The 18,968-nt window shown below is 45.8% G+C and overlaps 1 protein-coding gene across 9 annotated transcripts in view; it reads right to left on the bottom strand.

Moving 5' to 3' along the window:
- Window positions 1–18,968, bottom strand: part of KALRN (kalirin RhoGEF kinase) — a 699,404-nt gene that overhangs the window by 22,041 nt on the left and 658,395 nt on the right. For all 9 annotated transcript variants that reach the window (XM_042232347.1, XM_042232379.1, XM_042232348.1 and 6 more), the window contains 6 exons: window positions 6,782–6,809; window positions 5,985–6,156; window positions 4,509–4,630; window positions 3,721–3,852; window positions 2,076–2,240; window positions 226–304 (listed from right to left, as the gene is read on the bottom strand). In XM_042232347.1, the coding sequence (XP_042088281.1) occupies window positions 226–304; window positions 2,076–2,240; window positions 3,721–3,852; window positions 4,509–4,630; window positions 5,985–6,156; window positions 6,782–6,809 (698 nt within the window). The remainder of the gene's footprint in view (window positions 1–225; window positions 305–2,075; window positions 2,241–3,720; window positions 3,853–4,508; window positions 4,631–5,984; window positions 6,157–6,781; window positions 6,810–18,968) is intronic.

Below are 18,968 nucleotides of genomic sequence, written 5' to 3'. Positions count from 1 at the left end.
GAGAAGACTGAGCCTTCAATTCTTATATTAGAAAAGCAGAAAGGCTGAGAACTTCAACTTAAGTTAGATAAAGAAGCATAGAAAAGACACATAAATAGTCTAGTTTTTTCTTGGTATAGAGAAAACGCACTTAGTGAAAGAAACAAAAGACAAGAAAAAAGTCATGTTCATGATGTGATGTTGTTGAGTGTTCATAAACAAAGGAACAGAAAACTGGGTCATTACCTTCCAATTTCATTCAGCTCAGTATAAGCTGAATCAAAATTTTCCTTCCAAGAAATGGTGGCACCATCAGCAGCAGCGTCTTTGGAAGAGAAAGGATCCATTTATCATACTGAGGAAGTCATACAAGAGGGACGAAAAGGTTAACAGAAAAGCTCCAACATCACCCCCAAAGCAATTCTCATGGCTAAATATGGGATCTAACTCAGTGGGAAAATACCACAATTCTCTGAAATGTTATCTAAAAAAAATACTAGCCAAGGGGAACCTGATGTGACAGACTCCCCAAACTACCTCCATAAATGAAGGGAAAACTTGGAACAATCAGAAATGTAACTTCTGGATGTTTTCAAATAGAAATCTGGCAGCAAAAATTAAGAGGGAGAAAAAAACACACACATACACACACTTTGAAAGGCCTAGAAAAGCCAGTGAGAATCAGGGCTGTAGGAAGGACGCAGCAGAGAGGAAAGGGGAAGAGTTATAAAGCCAAGAAGAAAGGAACATGCAGAGAGCAGGCTGAAAACTGCTCATTCTCACCCTTTATTCCCTGCATTAACGAGCGTATCTGGTATACTGAATGATTTAGCTTTACCCCAAGTATATTAATACACCTGGCAGCAATCTTTGGCGGCACTACCTTGTTTGATACATTAACTCCCTGGCAGTGATTTATACACACACGTGCGTGCACACACACACAAGCATGCACTACAACATTTGTGTTGTCTGCTGGGGAGCAAGGCTCGCAACAGGAAGCAAAGCAGAAGCAGTGGGCATCCCAGGTGGGACTCAGGGGGCAGCTGGGAGAAGAGCAGTCCAGCTGCAGCACGTCGCTTTTGACCCTGGCCATCTCAGCCTGCCCACAGCACAGCTGGGCTGAGGCTGGACTCGGCTTACCCACATAGAGTTCTGAGGAAATAAAGAACCAGGACCAAGGTTTCCCAGTGAGTCACAGGCCCCTTGGGAGCAGGGCGGAACCCAGCTGGCAGTGGGGAGGGCCTGGGGAGCATTTCCGGAGTTAACCGTGGGGGTGGCTGGGGGGCTGCAGCCCGGGGGCCCTACAGGGTCCACAGCCCCTCTGGAGACTCCGGGATGCCCTTGACCTAAAGACACAAGTTCACTGTCTTTTAATTTCAGTGACTTCCTCTCCTTATCCCACACATTCCATTGTCCTGCACTGCCCCAAACTTCACTATTGGGAGATTTCTTACAAAATGTCCCAGGGACCAAGGTGGCTTGGTGAATTCACGAATAGAGGGGCAAAAAAAGAACCAGGCTTGTAAAATACTCAAATGCAGCTAGTTAAATGCATCTCTTAGTCATTCAACGTATCTACATAAAAATGTATCCGCCCTGAAAAAAGGCATTCTGGGAGAGCTGGGGGTGGAGAAATGATACTCATTTTAACTCCAACCTTCGAGCAAGTGGCTTTCCTTTCCCCGGTTTAAATTGGTGAGTGGGACTGTCACTAATTCTGTGAGGCACACTTAGGCTGGCAGGGGTTCCCAGGGAAGAGGAGACTTGGTGTTTCCATCACAGAAGGGGGACAAGTAGTACCCACGGGGCTCATGGCTCCTGCCTGCCCCTCTAGGTGCCTGGCAGCACACACCGATGCCCGGGACCAGGACCAGGGCAGACATGGGTGGCAGATCTAACTTGAGCCCAAACTTTACGGAAACAGTCTTCATCAGGCCTCTGAAATGCTACTTGACAGAAGCTGACAAGCAAATCCAGGTCACCTCTAGCTCAATGGCCCAGCAGGCCAGTGGGCTGCCAGGACCAGTGAGTTTATGAAGTTGGCCAGTCGTCTTGTCTTCACCACCAGCATGCTGGGTGTGGCTGGGACTCACCGTACTCTGGAAGTCGCACGAACTCTGAGGGCTCGCTGGGAAGGCTGATCCCCCAGGGGTTACTGGCACTGACTCTGAACTGATAAGGACTCCCAGGACTGAGGTCTTCAATGACAAGGTAGGTGTCCAAGGTCGATGCTACTGACTGCTGCCAGGCCTGGGAACCTAGGGCACAATTTTCGAGGAGTGGGAAAGAGAAAAGGCCAGAGGGACATTGTTTCAAAGACCTTCAGCAAACAATGAAAGGAAAAATGACACATTGTGGTCGCTGCCTCGGGCCTTGAAAGCCTGTTGGCTAACTGTGGCGGGTCTGGGTTCAGTTTCTTGAGACTGAATACATCATGAGTGGTGTTGAAGCAGCTGGCCTGCAGAGTCTGCTCATTTCCAAATGGGCATGTGAGAGAGTGAAAGCACGTGACGAATTTACTGAGGAACACACAGCGCATTTTCAACAAGGCCAGAAAAATATGTTGTTCGTTAATAACAAAGTGAGAGAAAACAGGCATTTCAAAATGGAAATAGAATGGAAACAAACATGTACTGAGCACCACGGACATGTAAAATACTGTGGAAAGAGTCCACCCATAACCCGCTCATTCCACGTTGCCACTTAAATCCACAGAAGCCCTGTGAGATCGGGAGCATCCGTCTCACTTTACACATAAAGTAACCGAGGCTCAGAAAGATTAGATAACTTTCCCAAGAGAACTTAGTTCATAAGATGAACTATGTATGACCTGAAGAATGCCAAGGGAAATACAGGCTTGGAGAAACTTGTCTCTCAGCTCAGCAACAATGCCTTTGTGCTGAGCTGAGAGACAGAGTGAAAAGCTAAACAAAGAGGTGGACAAATATTTTTATAACTGCAGAGGGTCTCTTTAAGAGAAGAAAGAAGGGTGAAAAGAAGAAGAGCAACAGAGAGCAGAGCAGAGCAAAGGATTCTGGTTCCAGGTGTAAACCGTTGCTTTCAATTCAGGTGTGTGATTCATCACCTGGTTCAGAGAGTGCTACTAACAATTAGAACTACCTGGCAGCTTCTCATTTCAATAAATTCTTCTTGATAACATTTGTTCCTAACTACTAAGGGTATGTATGCACTCTTAGTGTGTAAATGTAACAAGGTTAAAAACGGAACAATTTAAAAAGTGATCTCTCAATTTATACTGTGATCTCTAAGTTTCGTCCAGGGTAAAGATGAGGGGTGGGGTGGAGCCTTGCTTTTGCTCTCCTAGTTACTACTCTGGAAGAAAGATCACAGATTAGCAAACTATTAATAGAGAGCTGGGTTCTCATGCCAGCTCTGCCTCTTACGGACCCCAGCTTCATGCTTCTTAACTTTCTTTAAGCTTTAGCCTCCTCATCTGTAAAATGGGCTTGATTGTCCCTGTCTGCGTGATGAGGCTTGTTACGTAGGTAAGAGCAGGCAAAGGTACTTTGCCACATGCCATGAGTCATTATCATTTTGGCAAAAAATCTTGCTCGGGGTTTGAGATCAAAGACAGCTGAAGCCTGGCCTGAGGCCTTGGTGGTGAGTTGGAACATAGGAGAAGGGACAGCTGATGAAAGGCATGGAAGCAGTGTTATGACTCCGAAGGACCTCCTTAAGACAGAGAAGATGGGAGAGGAGGCAGGGGAGGCGGCGCACCTTCCTCTCTGTACTCCACGGTGTAACCGGAAATGGTGCAGTTTCCCGTGCTGGATGGGGGCAGCCAGCGGAGGATCACGGAAGTGCAGCTTCTCTCTTGGGCAATGGGGCGGTTAGGGGCCGCTGGAACACCTGCGGGACAGAAATTAGGGTCAAATGCCATTTCTGCAGAACTTGGCATTTATGCCAAGGCTGAAACTCACCTAGGGCATGTGACCTAACCCTAAGCTCACAGGTTTCCTGTGGCCTTGCGCACCAAGTGGTACACCTTCCCTAGGCTAAGGGAGGCTTGGGAGACACACCTTGCTGTCGGAATTCTCCCTTGGATCCCATGCTGCATTCTGGACAGAAAGCTCCGTGAGAGAACTGCGCTGTAGGAGGCATACAGTAGGGCCTGGACAGCTCTTATCAAAGATTCTTTCTGCTCCCATTTGCTGCAACCTTGTTCCGGAACGTTCACAATGGCCCTCTTCTTCCCTAGGTCTCAGGGAGCCCTTATAGTGTCCAGTTAAAATGTTTGACTATCACAGACATAGAAAGCAGAATGGTGGTTGTCAGGGGCTGAGGGGAGTGACGGGGAAGTGGAGATACTTTGTTTCAAGGGTGCAGAGTTTCAGCTTTATAAAATGGGAGTTCTGGAGATGGGTTACGCAACAGTGTGCGTGTACTTCACACTACTGAACAGCACACTTGAAATTGGTGAAGATGGTGCATTTTATGTGTATTTTACCATAATTAAAAATGAATATTAAAGCACAAGAAATGTTTGACTAACAAAGAAACTGTACCTTGCACTTTAACAGTAGCAGATGTTGACGCAGTACCGTGGTCGTTTGCGGCTATGCAGGTATAGATACCGCTGTCTTGGGGCATCAGATTGCAGATTTTCAGGGTGATTTCCCCAGAATCACTAGGGACATGGAAAAAGGATGTCCTTCAAACACCAGTAATGAGACAATCACCTAGTAAAGGTACAAGGTGTGCTGAGCTGAGTCCTTTGGACCAAGGTCTAGTCCCTGCTTGTTATCTTCTTACATACCTTAGCTGAGCGCCTTGCCCTCTATCTCCCCAATTCCATATAGAGGAAGAAAATTCTTGGCATGCCTATCTCTCAAGTTGGTTGTAAATGAGGGATAGTAAAGGAGTAAAATGAGATAAGAATTAGAACATGGTTTGAAGTAAAGTCCTATACAAATACTGATCCCCAATGTTATTACTACCTAAAATATTTGGTCCTAAAATACTTTCAATCCATAAGCAATAACAAGTGGTACAAAAAATGGAAAGACTAAAGAATGAAAACGTGCAAGTAGTCCACATTCTACATGTGGCACCCTCAAAATCACTGAGTGACTTAAGGCAAATTCCTTCACTAAATAACTTTCCCAGTAGTTCCAGCCTGGGGTTCAGGACATTAAAGAACTGCTCTGAAAAGGTTAAACCCAGAGGTCACAGTCAGTCCCACTTCCTCCTCACTGGTTGTAACATAACGTGGTAATTTTCATGACTCTTGCCAAGCACTGACTCTCATCCTAAGCTGCCTGGGTCCACTGATATTTTATGATCAGGCCATGGAGTCTCTGCTGGGAATATCATTTCACACGCAAAAACATTAAGCTAAAGGATGAAGTGTCTTGATCCTAGCTGTTTCTTCCATAAATGTTTTTTAAGCATCTAGGGCTTGTTACTGCTTGTCCTATGTAAGCAGCATTGTGGAAGAAAGGTCTTAATTGGTGGGGCTTCCCTGGTGACTGAGAAGTAAAGAATCTGCCTGCAATGCAGGAGAACCAGGTTCAACCCCTGAATCAGGAAGATCCCCTGGAGAAGGGAATGGCAACCCACGCCAGTATTCGTGCCTGGAGAATCCCATGGACAGAGGAGCCTGGTAGGCTACACTCCATGGGGTTGCAAAGAGTTGGACACAACTGAGCACATAACACTTTCACTTTTGGTTCAGCCAAGTTTGATTTTTTAGTCTTTGTGTGGAAGCATACTTGTGGCTGGATTTTCTGTTTTCTATTGTACACTGTGGAGTAAGTCACTATTTTTTTCCTCATAAGAAAATTGTTCTTAATGGAGGAATTGAGTATATCACTGTTTCACAGGATCCCAAGGGCCACAAAGGGTCTGTGCTAGAATAGGTTCCAGGGCAGCTCTTCTCTGAGAGACTAAGTAACCTGAACAGGAAATGCATCCCAGACTTAGCTTCTGGGTACTGCCCGAGGTGTGGGGAGGTGCGGTGCTGATGCGGGGCTGCTGCTTACCAGGAGGAGACGGTGTATGTAGCTGAGCTGTTGTCAGTGTCAAGGATGTTCTGGTCTGGACCCTTCCAAGTGATGGTGGGCTTTGGCCGCCCACAGACTTTGCACTGCAGAGTCACTGTGTCCCCAAGCAAGCAGGTCACGTCCACTAAGGGCACGAGGAATTCTGGTGCCACTGTGGTCAAATCAACATGACGTAAATTTGCATTATTCAGAAGAAACCCAGAACAATAATTTTATAATGCAACCCTCTCACTCCCCACCCATGCTGTGTAGTGATTCGAATAATCTTCGGCTTAACAGCGCAGAGTCACTGGTGTCCTGTGAAAAAGTATTTTTAAAGTACCGTGCCATGTTAAGTCGGTTCAGTTGTGTCCGACTGTGTGTGGCCCTATGGACCGTAGCCCACCAGGCTCTTCTGTCCACGGGATTCTCCAGGCAAGAACACTGGAATGGGTTTCCATTAATAAATGTTTAGTTTTAGAAAAATTAGGAAATATAGATTTTAAAAAAAAGAGAAGACAGTCTCCATGATGTCATCATTCAGAGGTTACTGTGAACAGTGTGGTATATATCCTTTTAGATTTTATAGAAATACAGCTTTTCTTACAAAACGTGGATCTCATTATACACATTGCAAGCTGTGGTCTTTTTTACCCCACTGTTTATCCTAAACATTTTCCTTGTCCGCAAGCACAGGACTACATGACCACTGTTTAAAGATGCTACCTCAGTGCTGGATCTGCCATAATTTATTTAGCCAGTCCCTGTGTAGTCAATTCTGTCACTTTTTAACTCACCTTCTTGGATGAAATTTGGATTTAAGATCTGAAAAACACAAAGAAACAGAAAGTTGCTTAAATCCTAAGCTACTTAAAGAGAACAGGAGACTCATCATAGTGACCAAAATGAAAGTACAATTTGGGGCGAGAAGCCTCGAGCCCAGCCCCTGCAGTTTGTGGCCGTGGCACTATGGCCGTGACAACAAGGGCCCCTCATTTACCCTCCCCTCTGCTCTGTTCACACTCCCTCTGGGCAGCTGGGGCCCCAGGCAGGGCTACTGTGACTGCAGAGCTGGCCTCGCTGGCCTCCGTCACTTGCTCTTCCTCCCTATTGTATGCATGAAAACCCATTCTCCGCCACCTTGACAGTCACTCAAGCATCCTGATGGCACTGATTCTTCCCAGCATTGGGAATATTCAAATATAGAGGAACCGACATCTATTAAAGTGGAAGGGTGCTGGACAAGAATCCAGTCATTTCCTCCCAGCAGCTAAATGCAGAGTTTGACTGGTTGAGGGGAAAGGAAAGTTCCACTTCTTCATCCTGCCCTCCCAGAACTCCTCCTGTGGCCCAAGTCTCCATAGGCAGCTTGAAAACCACAGAACTGCCCTCCTGGCTGCCTAGGTGAGGAAACAGAGACTTGGGCTGCCCTAGTGACCTGTCTGGCATTATGGCTGGTTGGTGGAGGCCCTGCTGGTGCCCTTTGTACATACCAAGCTGTCTGCCATGTGACAACATGGAGCTCACAGAAGGGAAAACCTTCCAGTCCACTGGCCATTACCTCTTCTTGAGAAGATGATTGCCTTGATTTTTCTCCCATCGTTAGTATGACCTCTAATCCTATAGTCTAGGTCACAAAGCTGGGTGGGGTGAGCAAAACCTGGGCTACAGAGTAGAAGAGGCGGGGGCTCACTTCTTTTGTTTTATGTGATTTTATCCTAGTCATTTAAACTTTAGTACCATTAATTTCCTTCATTATAAACGGGATAAATAATACCTAGTACAAAGTGTTACCGTGAAGATTAAATGACACCATGTCTATTGCACAATGCTTGACAAGTATTCAATGACTATTTAAATAAAGATTACCTAATTCTAATCTTCTCCCTTCTGCTAAGAGGCCTATTGTTGCAGTGGCTTATCTCTAATGGTTTATCTTGCAAAATTCTTCTTTACTTCATAATGAAGGCAGGAAGCTTATGTGCCTGGCAAACCGCCCACTGGGGCAGTCACACTTATCTCTCTGATTTACCCAAGTCACAGGTCAACTCGGTTTCTGTGTGGTTTTGCCTTATACAGGCATCCATCAAGCCCTTTGGAAAAAGATATTCCTCCTCTGAGTTCCTCTCTGCAAACCTTTTGCCTGCATCTACCACTCAGGCTTTTCATGAAACAGGCTGCAGGAAACTGCTGTAATGCTTCATCCTGGAGCTGAGTGTCTCAAGATTCTGACCACCACAGGGCTCTCTGCTAGTCTCCAAGGCCGCTCACACCACTGCCCTGCCTGCTTTTAAACCAGTGGTTCTCAGTCCTTGACCCAGATGGCTTTAAAAACACACAAAAACCCAGTGCCTGGGCCTTATGCTTAGAAATTCTCTTTTAATTGGTTGGGATCAGCAGTTTTAAAACACAGGTGAATCAACATGCAGCCCGTTGAGGAAGGCTGCTAAGCGTTACCCTCAATCCAAGGAAACCAATCTCGGATAGACCTGTTTCCTGCCCCGGAGGCTCTTCTGGGTGGGGTGGGGATGCATGGGGCATTTGGTAAAGGGACTGCTTTTCCCACACTTTTGAAACCCCATCTACGTGAGGAGACCCCAGACCATGGTAGGAGAAGTGTAAAGAGTTGCTCCAGTTAACAAGGCAACTAAGCCACCAGTGCCTTTGATGGGCAGCACGGCATCACGTGCAGGGGCGGCTAAGGGAGCCGGAAGTGGATCCGCCTGGCTTAGGTGGAGCGGGAGGATGACATGGAATCAGTCATTTCACAGTCAAGGAAAACTAGGAATATTTCCTAAACGTTAACAGTGGTTTCCCCAGGGTGATGAGATGGTGGGTGGCTGTCCCCCCATTCAAAAAATACTGCTTGCTTCTCTCAGTTCAGTCGCTCAGTCGTGTCCGACTCTTTGTGACCCCATGGACTGCAGCACACAGGATGGTGTAAGATTTTGTGGACACAGAGATACTAAGACATAGGCTCCGACCTCAGAATTTATAAAACATCAGAACATTGGGTGATTTTTTTTTCTTACATGGGCTTTCCAAATATTCTGCAGTCATTATGTTTCACTTTTATAATAAATTTTTAAAGGAAAAAATGGTTTGGTCAGAGGTATTAGACTGTAAGCTCTTAAAAAACAGGAACCATGTTATTCGTTTTTGTACCTCAGGCCTCTAGCCCCCAGTGTGCCATGTAATGGGCATTTAATACACGTTGGTTGAATGAATATTTGATCTATGTCACATTTCAGTTTTCCCATGAATTTAGGACTTATTTATACATAAAATCTGAAAAACAGGACCAAAAGATCTTTAACATAAGTACTCCTGTGTATAATCCTAATAATATTTGACTGGAGTCAGCTTTTAAACACAATAGAATGCAAACTTTTTTAAAAAATCTAAAAACAATAAAATCCATGGCCTCTGAGAGAGTAGGGTCTTAGGAATATGGGATGCATAAGGGACTGTAAACTCTAGGAGCAGACAGAGTATGTAGTATCCAGATTCTAAGCCAGACACACTCTCTTGCCTTGAACAACATTCCCAAGCAACTGAAGCCTCAGTTTTATCTGTAAACTGGGGATCATAATGTCCACTTGGAAAGCTGTTTGACTGAAGGGCTCAACCTATCTGATGATGATTTACTGAGCTTACCATTGGTTAAGTGGTGGTGGCCAGCAGGGGGAGAGGCAGAATGCCCACTACCCTCCTTGAGCCAACGGTCTAGTGGGAAAGATGGACTTAAACGACATGCAGTGTCTAGGACGGTGCTGGGCTGATGTCAATAACCACCCTTCAAGGAACATGAAGCACTGGCCTCTCCCTCCTCCTACCCCAAATCAATCAGAAGGATTTGACTCTAGGGTCAAAAAGATTTGGGAATGCTGCCAGCTTTGTTCAATGGCCTGTATTTCCCATCTTGATGGGAATCCAAGAGGGAGCAAGACACTGAGTCCATTCCAGGAGTCTCAGAGAGCTCTCAAATGGCAGTTTCCTATGTTACAAACATTTAAGTGGGGTTTCATAAACCTACACTGTGGCAGTGCTTTATAAACATCCCAAACTGCTGCTTAGATAGTTTACCTTATTCCCCTTTCTTGTCACAACCCCAACTGTGTTAAGTACATTATTAAACACAGCAAGCATTGTTTAAAAAGAAAATCCTCCTAGCTTTGGTGTAGACCTTACTGGGGACTTTGGAGAGAAAGGCTGCCAGTACAGCTTAACTGTAGGTTCTTTATCTGGAGGCAGCTTGTGGAAGGCACCTCTTTTCATGCCGCTGCCCTTTGGCTGGCCCAGGTGTTGCTGATAATGGTAATACCATCACTGATTTGTTTAGCCTTTCATAGTTGGCACAGATTACTCAGACTCCTTCACGTGCTCTTCCAAAGCCCTGGGAGAAAGTGCTGAGCAGTTACTTATTCCCATTTCCAGAGGAGACAGGGAAGTTAAGTGTAACAGCACAGAGACAGTGATGGGGAAATGGCTCCCAGAGCTTTTTCCACCTCGGCGTTCAATGCAGAGGCAAGGTCTTGGGAAAAGCATCGGGAGACTTTGTCATCAATGTCAAAGGACTGCCTGCTGACCTTTGCTCCATGTCCCATCTCTACCCAGTTCTCCTCTACAAACTTGTCCAGCAAGAACAAAGAGCCTGAAAAAAAAAAAATCCATCCTAATGTTTTTCTGTGACTCTGGATTATGCCCACAGGGGATTCCTTCCTTGTTGTTGTTTTTTTTTAAATTTTTATTTTGAAGCAAATCAGAGTATTGACTGGAGGAGGGTCATGACAACCTTTCATCCCGTAGCTTCATATTTATCTGAGGTTCTCTATGGACCACAAGGCCCATGTGGGCAAGGGCCATGTTTCATTCACTGTCATTGCCTCGGAGCCTAGCACAATACCTGGCACACAAGTGTTCCATTGCTATTTGTCAAATCAATGAAAAACTGAAATGATAGGGAGGAGAGTTGAGAAAAATGCCTTGCCGTGAACTCGGAGTGTTTTTCTATTTCCATTTATCCGGAACATGGCTTGTTCTGAAATCTCATCAGTCAGTCCCGATCTGAGATTTAGCCGAAGTGATCTTCCCCTCTTCTCTGCTCTTCCAGAGGTTGGTCCCTTTGGCTCTGATCATGTGCTGCCATCTGTCATCACATCTCCCCTGCATGTTAAGAGCCCCACCAGACTTGTGAACCCTTTTGAAGCCATAACCTGTTCATGTATTTCATGTACTCTTTGTCATGTTGCTTGACATAGCAGAACAAGTAGAATTTGTTAAATTAACTGACTCAATGGGTTTAGACTAGAACTTAGGTTTCCTTTCCATTAGACACTACCTTGTCTAATGATCACAGGTGGTGTGGGACAGGAACTGAGGTATCAGACTGGGACTCAAAGGGTTAATTATAAGGTGCACACATTTCTTGAAACCTAATGTTTTCCTTCCTCAGAAACAGTCTGGGAGTCCATGTAAAGTGATGGAGGGGCAGGGGGCGAGATCTGGATTCCAAAATGGAAGCGGAGGGAAGGTGACATTGTCTATACGAAACGCCCGTTCTCTCTCTAAGAGACCAAGCTTCAGGAGGAGGAGGCTGGCATAGACCATGTGGGAAAGGGCTGGTTAGGAGCCCGGTTGTGTATGAACAGCAGAGGGCAGCAGGTGGTAGTGGGTCCTCCTGGAACCACCACAATCCAGTTCATCAGCAACTCAGTTTCTTCCTTCTGGAGAGAATTCCAATTGTATTCTTGATTTTACTTTAAAACGGGAGGGTAGTGAAGTAACAGGAAAGGATTACAGGTGAAATCAACCAGCAATGAATAATAAGCTGAGCTTTGAGCAAATCTGGAGTTTATTTTTCTTGCCAGTCAGTGTCCAAGGTTCTGACTCCAAGACCTGAGCGTGAGGATGAAATCCCATCTGTCTAGAAGACCAGGTGTCAAACGATTCCAGAAGAAAAATACCTCTTTCTTCTAAATCCCTCATCACCTCTCACAACACACAGTTCAAAACTATACATTGAGAATGTCGACGGAGTTAAAATAGTCAAACAAAACTCAAACCAAAGGTCCTAAACTCAACTCAGAGCTACCTTGAGTGAAACAAAATTCCATTCTCCGCCTCCTCTTTCTCTTAGTGCTTGTGTCAAGCGAGTCTGTGTTCCAACAAGGAAAGAAAGGGATTTTTAGATGATGAATAAAAGGGACAGATAACAGAAAAACAATGTCTAAAAGTTGAGGTATGATTTCTGGTTTGGAGGTTTAGCCCTTCATGTTTCCAATCTGGTGAAACCAGACACAATATTCTATTTGTTTAGTATACATTTCTCTAAATATTTAGAAAATATTCCTATTTCTTCTCATTTCTAAGAGGATATAAGCTGAAATTTAAAAAATACATAAATGCAACACAATCCCAGACACCAGAATTCTCTTTGAACTATCCTTACCTCCCAAATATTTTCATTATCATTTGGTTCTAAGTACTTTTCCTTCAACCATGATTTTTTCCTTTGACCCAATTTTAATAGAAATGTTTTTAAATTTACAAATATATGAAATTTAAAAAATTATCTCTTGTTCCTAGTTTCTACAAGACTGATTCCTTGATTTTCACTGGGATTTGCTTTATGGGTAGTACATGATTGATTTTCACAAAAAGTTCCATGTGTTCCTGAGAAGAACACATAAGCACTAACTACTGGGTAGACTTATGAGTGTCTATGTGTGGAGCACGTTGTTTTACGGGGATTTCTTGTCCAAAGTGAAAGTGAAAGTCAAACCAGAAATCATACTTCAGTCTTGTCCGACTTTTTGCGACCTCATGGACCATAGAGTCCATGGAATTCTCCAGGCCAGAATACTGGAGTGGGTAGCCTTTCCCTTCTCTAGGAGATCTTCCCGACCTAGGAATCGAACCAGGGTCTCCTGCATTGCAGGAGGATTCTTTACCAACCACGAGGGAAGCCTCTTCTAGTCCAAATCCCTCTCCTATTCTTCAAGCTTTGCTTTTAAGAACATTGTGTTCTCAAAAATAAAAGGGATAAAAATATGACTTACACAGAATAATGAAAGAAGATCTATCCCGTCTCACATAATAGCAGAGGAGAAAGGAACTAAAAGGCGGTTTATGGTGTGCACATACTGGTCTCTGGTGTTCGTGAGGACGGGGCTGGGGTTCCAGTGGTGGTGTTATCATTTCCCTTCTGTAACTCGTGTTTCCAACGTGGAATCTACAATCTTGACTTTGAATATTCAAAATCTCTATGCATGAGTGTCCTGAGGTCTCATCCCTTAATGATTTGACCTTGATCATATTCTGATCCCCCAAACCTCTTTTACTAGGGAAACAACCTCCCAGAGTCTGTGGGCCGCAATAGGTTACGATGTGCTCTGAGGACAAGGGCCAGAGGAAGGCTGACTTGTGGATTCCCACGCCCCACGCTTCTTCCCTGAGGTCCCTGAGCTGAACACACAGCTGCTGTCGTCACGGTTTCCCCTACTAGTCATTCCCTGCCTTTCACTAGCGCTCCGTTCTCTCCCTGTCCTGCCCCTTAGGGTTGGGTATTTGCCACCTCCCACTTTAGTCTACTACAACAGCCCTCCAATGGGCCTGCCTGTCCCCACTGTGTTCAGTTAGGTGCCAGTTCCTTCCTAAAGCCCAGAATGAATTATTTGGACTCTGCCCAACAACCTTCAACTGCTCCTCACTGTCTGCTGCATCAAGTCCAGGCTTCCTGGCAAATCCCCCGAAGCCTTCAGAATCTGGTTAAAACTCACCTGCCAGGCTTTATTGCCTACCATTCTTCCCACATACCTAAACCCCAGGTATCCAGATAGCAGTCTCTTTTCAATGTGTGCTAGGCACTCTCAAGCCTTTCTCAGCCTTCACACTTCTCCAAGACTCTTTGCATCGTATCAGTCCCTCCAACCTAGCCCCTGACGACCACGCACACAGGCACCCTGGGAGACAGGTTGTGAATGCCCAACTGTGGGACAGCTATTTAACCTCTCTGCTCTCTCACCTGAAAAGCAAAAACAATGGCAACAGTATCTATGTCTTGGTGCTGTTGGAAGGAAAGGACTCAGTATGGAGCTGGATACATAGGAAAGGCGGATAAACAGGAGCTACTATTACTAGCCCAGCCCTGAGTGGCTGTTAAATATTCACTGAATGAGTCCTTGAATGGCTCTCTGACCCCATAAGAGCAGATTTCAAAGTTCCCTATATAACAAAGGCATTTAATCGAAGCCACCTCCCTCCAGGTGACAGCGCAGGGAGGGGCCTAATTTACATAACTTGTTGGCCCTCTATAGTACTCACTGCAATGCCTGTATCAACCAACTTGTGTTAAACTGAATTGACTAGGAAGTCATGTTGAGCGGGCCTGTAGGTGGATCTTGACAGCACAGGGTGTGCGCAAGGGAGGTGGTGGCCTCTGCTCCTCTAATAGCTGGCTCTTAGAGCGACTTCTCCTGGGTCAATAGCACCTCATAATCTCATCAGTGTATGACACAAATGAGATGGGCCAGGCTTCCAGATGAGGGTGAGGGTGTGCTGGGTGACTCTTCTGACCTGAAAAAACAATTCAGACGTTTCCGGCTCTTGAAACCAGACCTCTTTCCTGGCACTTATGGCTGGACTCTTGAGTCACTGGGAATGGGTGTGGTGAGGCCAAATAATTACCCCAACTGTCAAGGGATTTAAAAAGTTGTTGAGGAAGAAATTCTTCTCCAGCAAGCAAATGTGCAACAGGGGACGGCCTGAAACTGACCTTCCTTAAGGAACTGAGCCTCACTTGGGGAGCAGACTTCTCTATCACATGCCAAGTCTGTCCTCTCAAAGCACCAGAGTTAAGACCTGCTGTTTCTATCGGTTGTGTGACCGTGATTTTTCTGAACCCGTTTCTTCTAGGAGGGTAAGAAAACTCCATCTTCACCAAACGGTTGGAAGGAGCAGAAAGCATAGTAGATGTGACGATGCTGTGGAAGATCTTGCAGTGAATCCTCTTGGGAGAAAGAAACACTAGCTCCAGCCACCTAAGTGTGCTTCTCCCAGTGGCAGAATATAAATCAATCTGCATGTAGAGTTAGAGCTAAGCTAGGCAAGAGGAGTGAGTCTCTGGGCCCAACCCATCGGATCTATTACAAAGAAAATATTTTGTAAAAATAAAATGAGAGGAATGTGATGCTTCACTTTCTTTTCTCCAAAGAGTTCTTTTCATTTAAAAAAAAATTCTTTTTATAAAATGCAGAAACAGGCACCAGTGGAAATACACTGGCGATGCCGGGAGGTCAGTCACCCGACCAGGGGTGTAAAAGTTTCCTTGAATCTGTCTGGCCAGGTTATTTTGAAGCTCTGAATCTGGGACAAGGAGCCGAGGCAGCTAAGGCGGGAGCCGCAGGCTAGCTCTTTGAAGACGTGAAAGCCAGGCCTAGGGAACTGTGGGTCTGGGGCAAGAAAGAAAGGTCAATTCTGGCCACTCAAACCCTTCCCAGAGCCGGAAGTAGACGCTCCAGCTGGGGCTAGGGAGGAAATGTACCCAGGCCATTCCTGCCACAGCCCCTGCAGAACAAATTTCAGGGGCAAAGCACAAACTCTTCTGTTTTCTCTGCTGTTGAGGCCTCATTGTTCTCAGCGTCAGAAGTTCAGGAGAGCAAGGTCTTTTGATACTATACCTTAGACCGGCAGGAGGCTCAAAGGGTTCAACATCTCTTACATAAACACCCGTGCCCCCAGAGCTGTGTGACATCCCACAGAGAAACCCCCCAGGCTCAGAAAGGCTGGCCCACCTGAGGCCTTACAGTGGACAGTCCCTAGACTGGAGTCCAGTCTCCTGGCCTTACAGTGGACAGTCCCTAGACTGGAGTCCAGTCTCCTGGCCTTACAGTGGACAGTCCCTAGACTGGAGTCCAGTCTCCTGGCCTTGCAATGGACAGTCCCTAGACTGGAGTCCAGTCTCCTGGCCTTACAGTGGACAGTCCCTAGACTGGAGTCCAGGTCTCCTGGCCTTACAGTGGACAGTCCCTAGACTGGAGTCCAGTCTCCTGGCTCCTGTGCCAGTGCTCTTTCCATATGATCCTGCCTTCGTGTGATTTTTATTTAAGTCCTGCTTCAGCCTTGCAGGGCCGGGATGGGTGGAAAAGATATTCTTTGTTGAGCTGGAAAACTGAATAACAAATTAACAGAGGAAAACGGGTACTGGAAGGCGCGGCTTCTTGTCTGCCAGAATCTGGGTTTTAGATTAAAAACAACCTGAAGGTGGGGGTGGGGAGCTCCAAGAGGGGGGCAGGATAGTGTGGGTGGGGGAACAAGGGCCAGGGAAAACCAGAAACAGGCTTCAGGGCACCTGCTCATTTTGTGAACAGGAAGTCACAACTTCCTCTGCCTCGGTTTCCTCTTCTAAAAGTCTTGGAAGGGGCTGCAGAGACGGCGAGTGAAGTGGAGTTATTGTTCAGCAGGTAAAGTTTCAGTTGGGGATGATGAAACAGTTCTGGAAATGAATAATGGTGATGGCCACACAACACTGTGAAAGCACTTAATGCCACTTAAAACAGGTAAATGTGGTAAATTTTATGTGTATTTCAGCACAATAAAAAACAAATGAAGGGGATAGTATTAACTAAAGGTTTCCAAGATTCCATCTACTCTGAAAGTCTATGATTCTTACCCTATTTGGAAATTTCTTTTCAAATTAGCTTCATCTTTCCACATGCTTTCTCTCCCACAGGTTCCCAACCCAGCTCTTACACAGCAAGCACCAATACCCAACCCCTGGAGTTAAATGCCTCATGGTTGGTATTATGACTGCACGTAGCCTGTGTTGCAGCTGAGGACAGCCCTGTGTCAAATGGCTAGCTAGGGCAGAGATGTGATCTTTTTAGAATCATGACAACCTCTTACTCTGATGGACCAACCATCTCTGTTAAAAGTGGCATTGACATTAAAAAATATTAAGATGCATTTAGTTAACTGGACTTGACATAAATGCTAGCCTGAAGACTGAGACCCAAGTCTGGGGAGTTGGGTCAGGCCTTCCTACGCCAGCATCTGCTGCACGCAAGCGGCGATGCTGAGGTTGGAGGACGGGTGCCAAAGCCCAAGCATCGAGTCTTCAGACAACTTTTCAAAGGTGGCAGGGATGTGGGAACCCGTGTAGCCTGGGTCCTGGGAGAAATCCAGTACAGCTCAGAAAAACCCAGACTCTTCAAAGATGGGTGTGTTAGCTGAGAGGGCGGAGGCTGAGCCTCAAGCCTTCAGCCCTGCCTCCCGCCTAGGTGTTAGTGCAGACACTGGGCAGGACAGGGTGAGGAGCTGGCAGGAGGGCATGTGGTGCCTAGTCCACCATCACACCTGCCTGCCTTGTCAATAAAAGACAATTGGCAGTCTAAGCTCTACTGGGGAAAATGAATTAACAGTCACTTGTTCCCAAGACAGCCTCATGTTTGATTTTCAGCCTGATCTGACTCTTCTTCCATGTACAGACATTTCTCTCATTTATAATATCCCCCTCACTGCCACTCCCAAAGTGTAATCAGTGCAGGGTAAAGAACAAGACTAAACTAGGGACAGATCTAGTCATTTTTAGAATGGTCCCCTCTGAGATGTGCTCCTGGATCAGCAGGAGACAAGGGGGCTGTGAGCTGTGAGGGGATCGCAGAGACCCAGAGCCAATTCAGCAGGTGCTGGTGGTGTGGCTTGCAGTCCTGGGAGTGGGAGGGGAGGTTATGCTTGAGAACACTCATAAGCATGTCTCTATAGAGGAAGAAAAAGGATGTACACATCAGAGCAGAATTGCCTCCCTTTACAAAACTGGGTGTTCTCAGAAAGCTTTGAAAATCAGATTCCTAGGATTCAAGGTGCTTTATTTTCCTCTTACTAGCTTTCAGGGATGTGCCTATATGTCTCCCTAAAATTGTACGTTAGGACGTATGCCTGCCATGAGGGCAGCAATCAGCTAATGTGAAAGCAGAGACCCCAGAAAACTGCCCCTTGAAGGAACCCTTCAACCCACTAATTGAGAATGAATAAAGAGTGCTCTGGAAATTATATTCGTGCAGAGGCAGGAGATAAGAGCCTATACATGACTAGGCTTGGAATCAATATGCTGGCATCAGGTCAAGGATGGGCAGTCAGCAGGGCAGGACTTAGCATTCAGAGATCTCACACTGAGCAGTGCACAGGGTGTGTGGAGTGGGTGTCCGCTGAGGGGGCTCAGGTCCAGGGGATCTTAGCAGAGGTCATAGGAATTGCAGCTCAGCTCAAGGGGGCACAGGGACACACTTCCAATGAGACCACACCTATTACGGTCATCAGGTGCAAAAGCCTGGGGCCAGACTGGGCCTGGAAATGATGCCCAAAGCTCTCAATTTAACAGCAAGAGTCCTTTATGAGGTGGACAGCCCATATATTTCTCAAACCTGGTCTTTAACATATAGCTCTTTTCAGTAGGCACCCCCAAGCCATTTTCTTCTGCAAGGGACATTGCAATAAAGTGCTACCTATACCTACCCCTTGAGAAAATTCTCAACTCATATTGAATAGGTTAACTTTGTATATCTTATTTGTCCTCTGCGTCTGAAAACGCTAACAGTGCCATGATGCCTGCTTTCCCTCAGCACCTGATTCTGTGCTCAGAGTTAATATCAACATAGCAACACAGTTTAGAAGCGCCCGATAATTCCGACAAGGATCCACGTGAATGTACGAGGGCTGCAGGCACTTCTACTACAGAAAACTTGATTAACCAGAATATTTGCAGCTTCCAACTCCTTCAAGAGTTCCAGTTCTACCTCAACTATTTCATCTGAAAACTTCATACATGCATCAATACAATTTTTGGCTTTCTTTATATCAGCATTGACATCCTAACATGTTTCCTTATGCAACCACAGCACCTCCCGGTGCTCAAGCTCATGTGAAGCCTTGGATGAACAAGAACCCAAGAAATGTGTGCAATTCACAAAGCAAGGCTAAGACATG

Source organism: Ovis aries, chromosome 1 (genome assembly GCF_016772045.2).
Source record: "Ovis aries strain OAR_USU_Benz2616 breed Rambouillet chromosome 1, ARS-UI_Ramb_v3.0, whole genome shotgun sequence".
Taxonomy (NCBI): Eukaryota; Metazoa; Chordata; class Mammalia; order Artiodactyla; family Bovidae; genus Ovis; species Ovis aries.
Note: the sequence above shows the minus strand (reverse complement) of the source record. Positions and strands in the feature narration are given on the sequence as shown.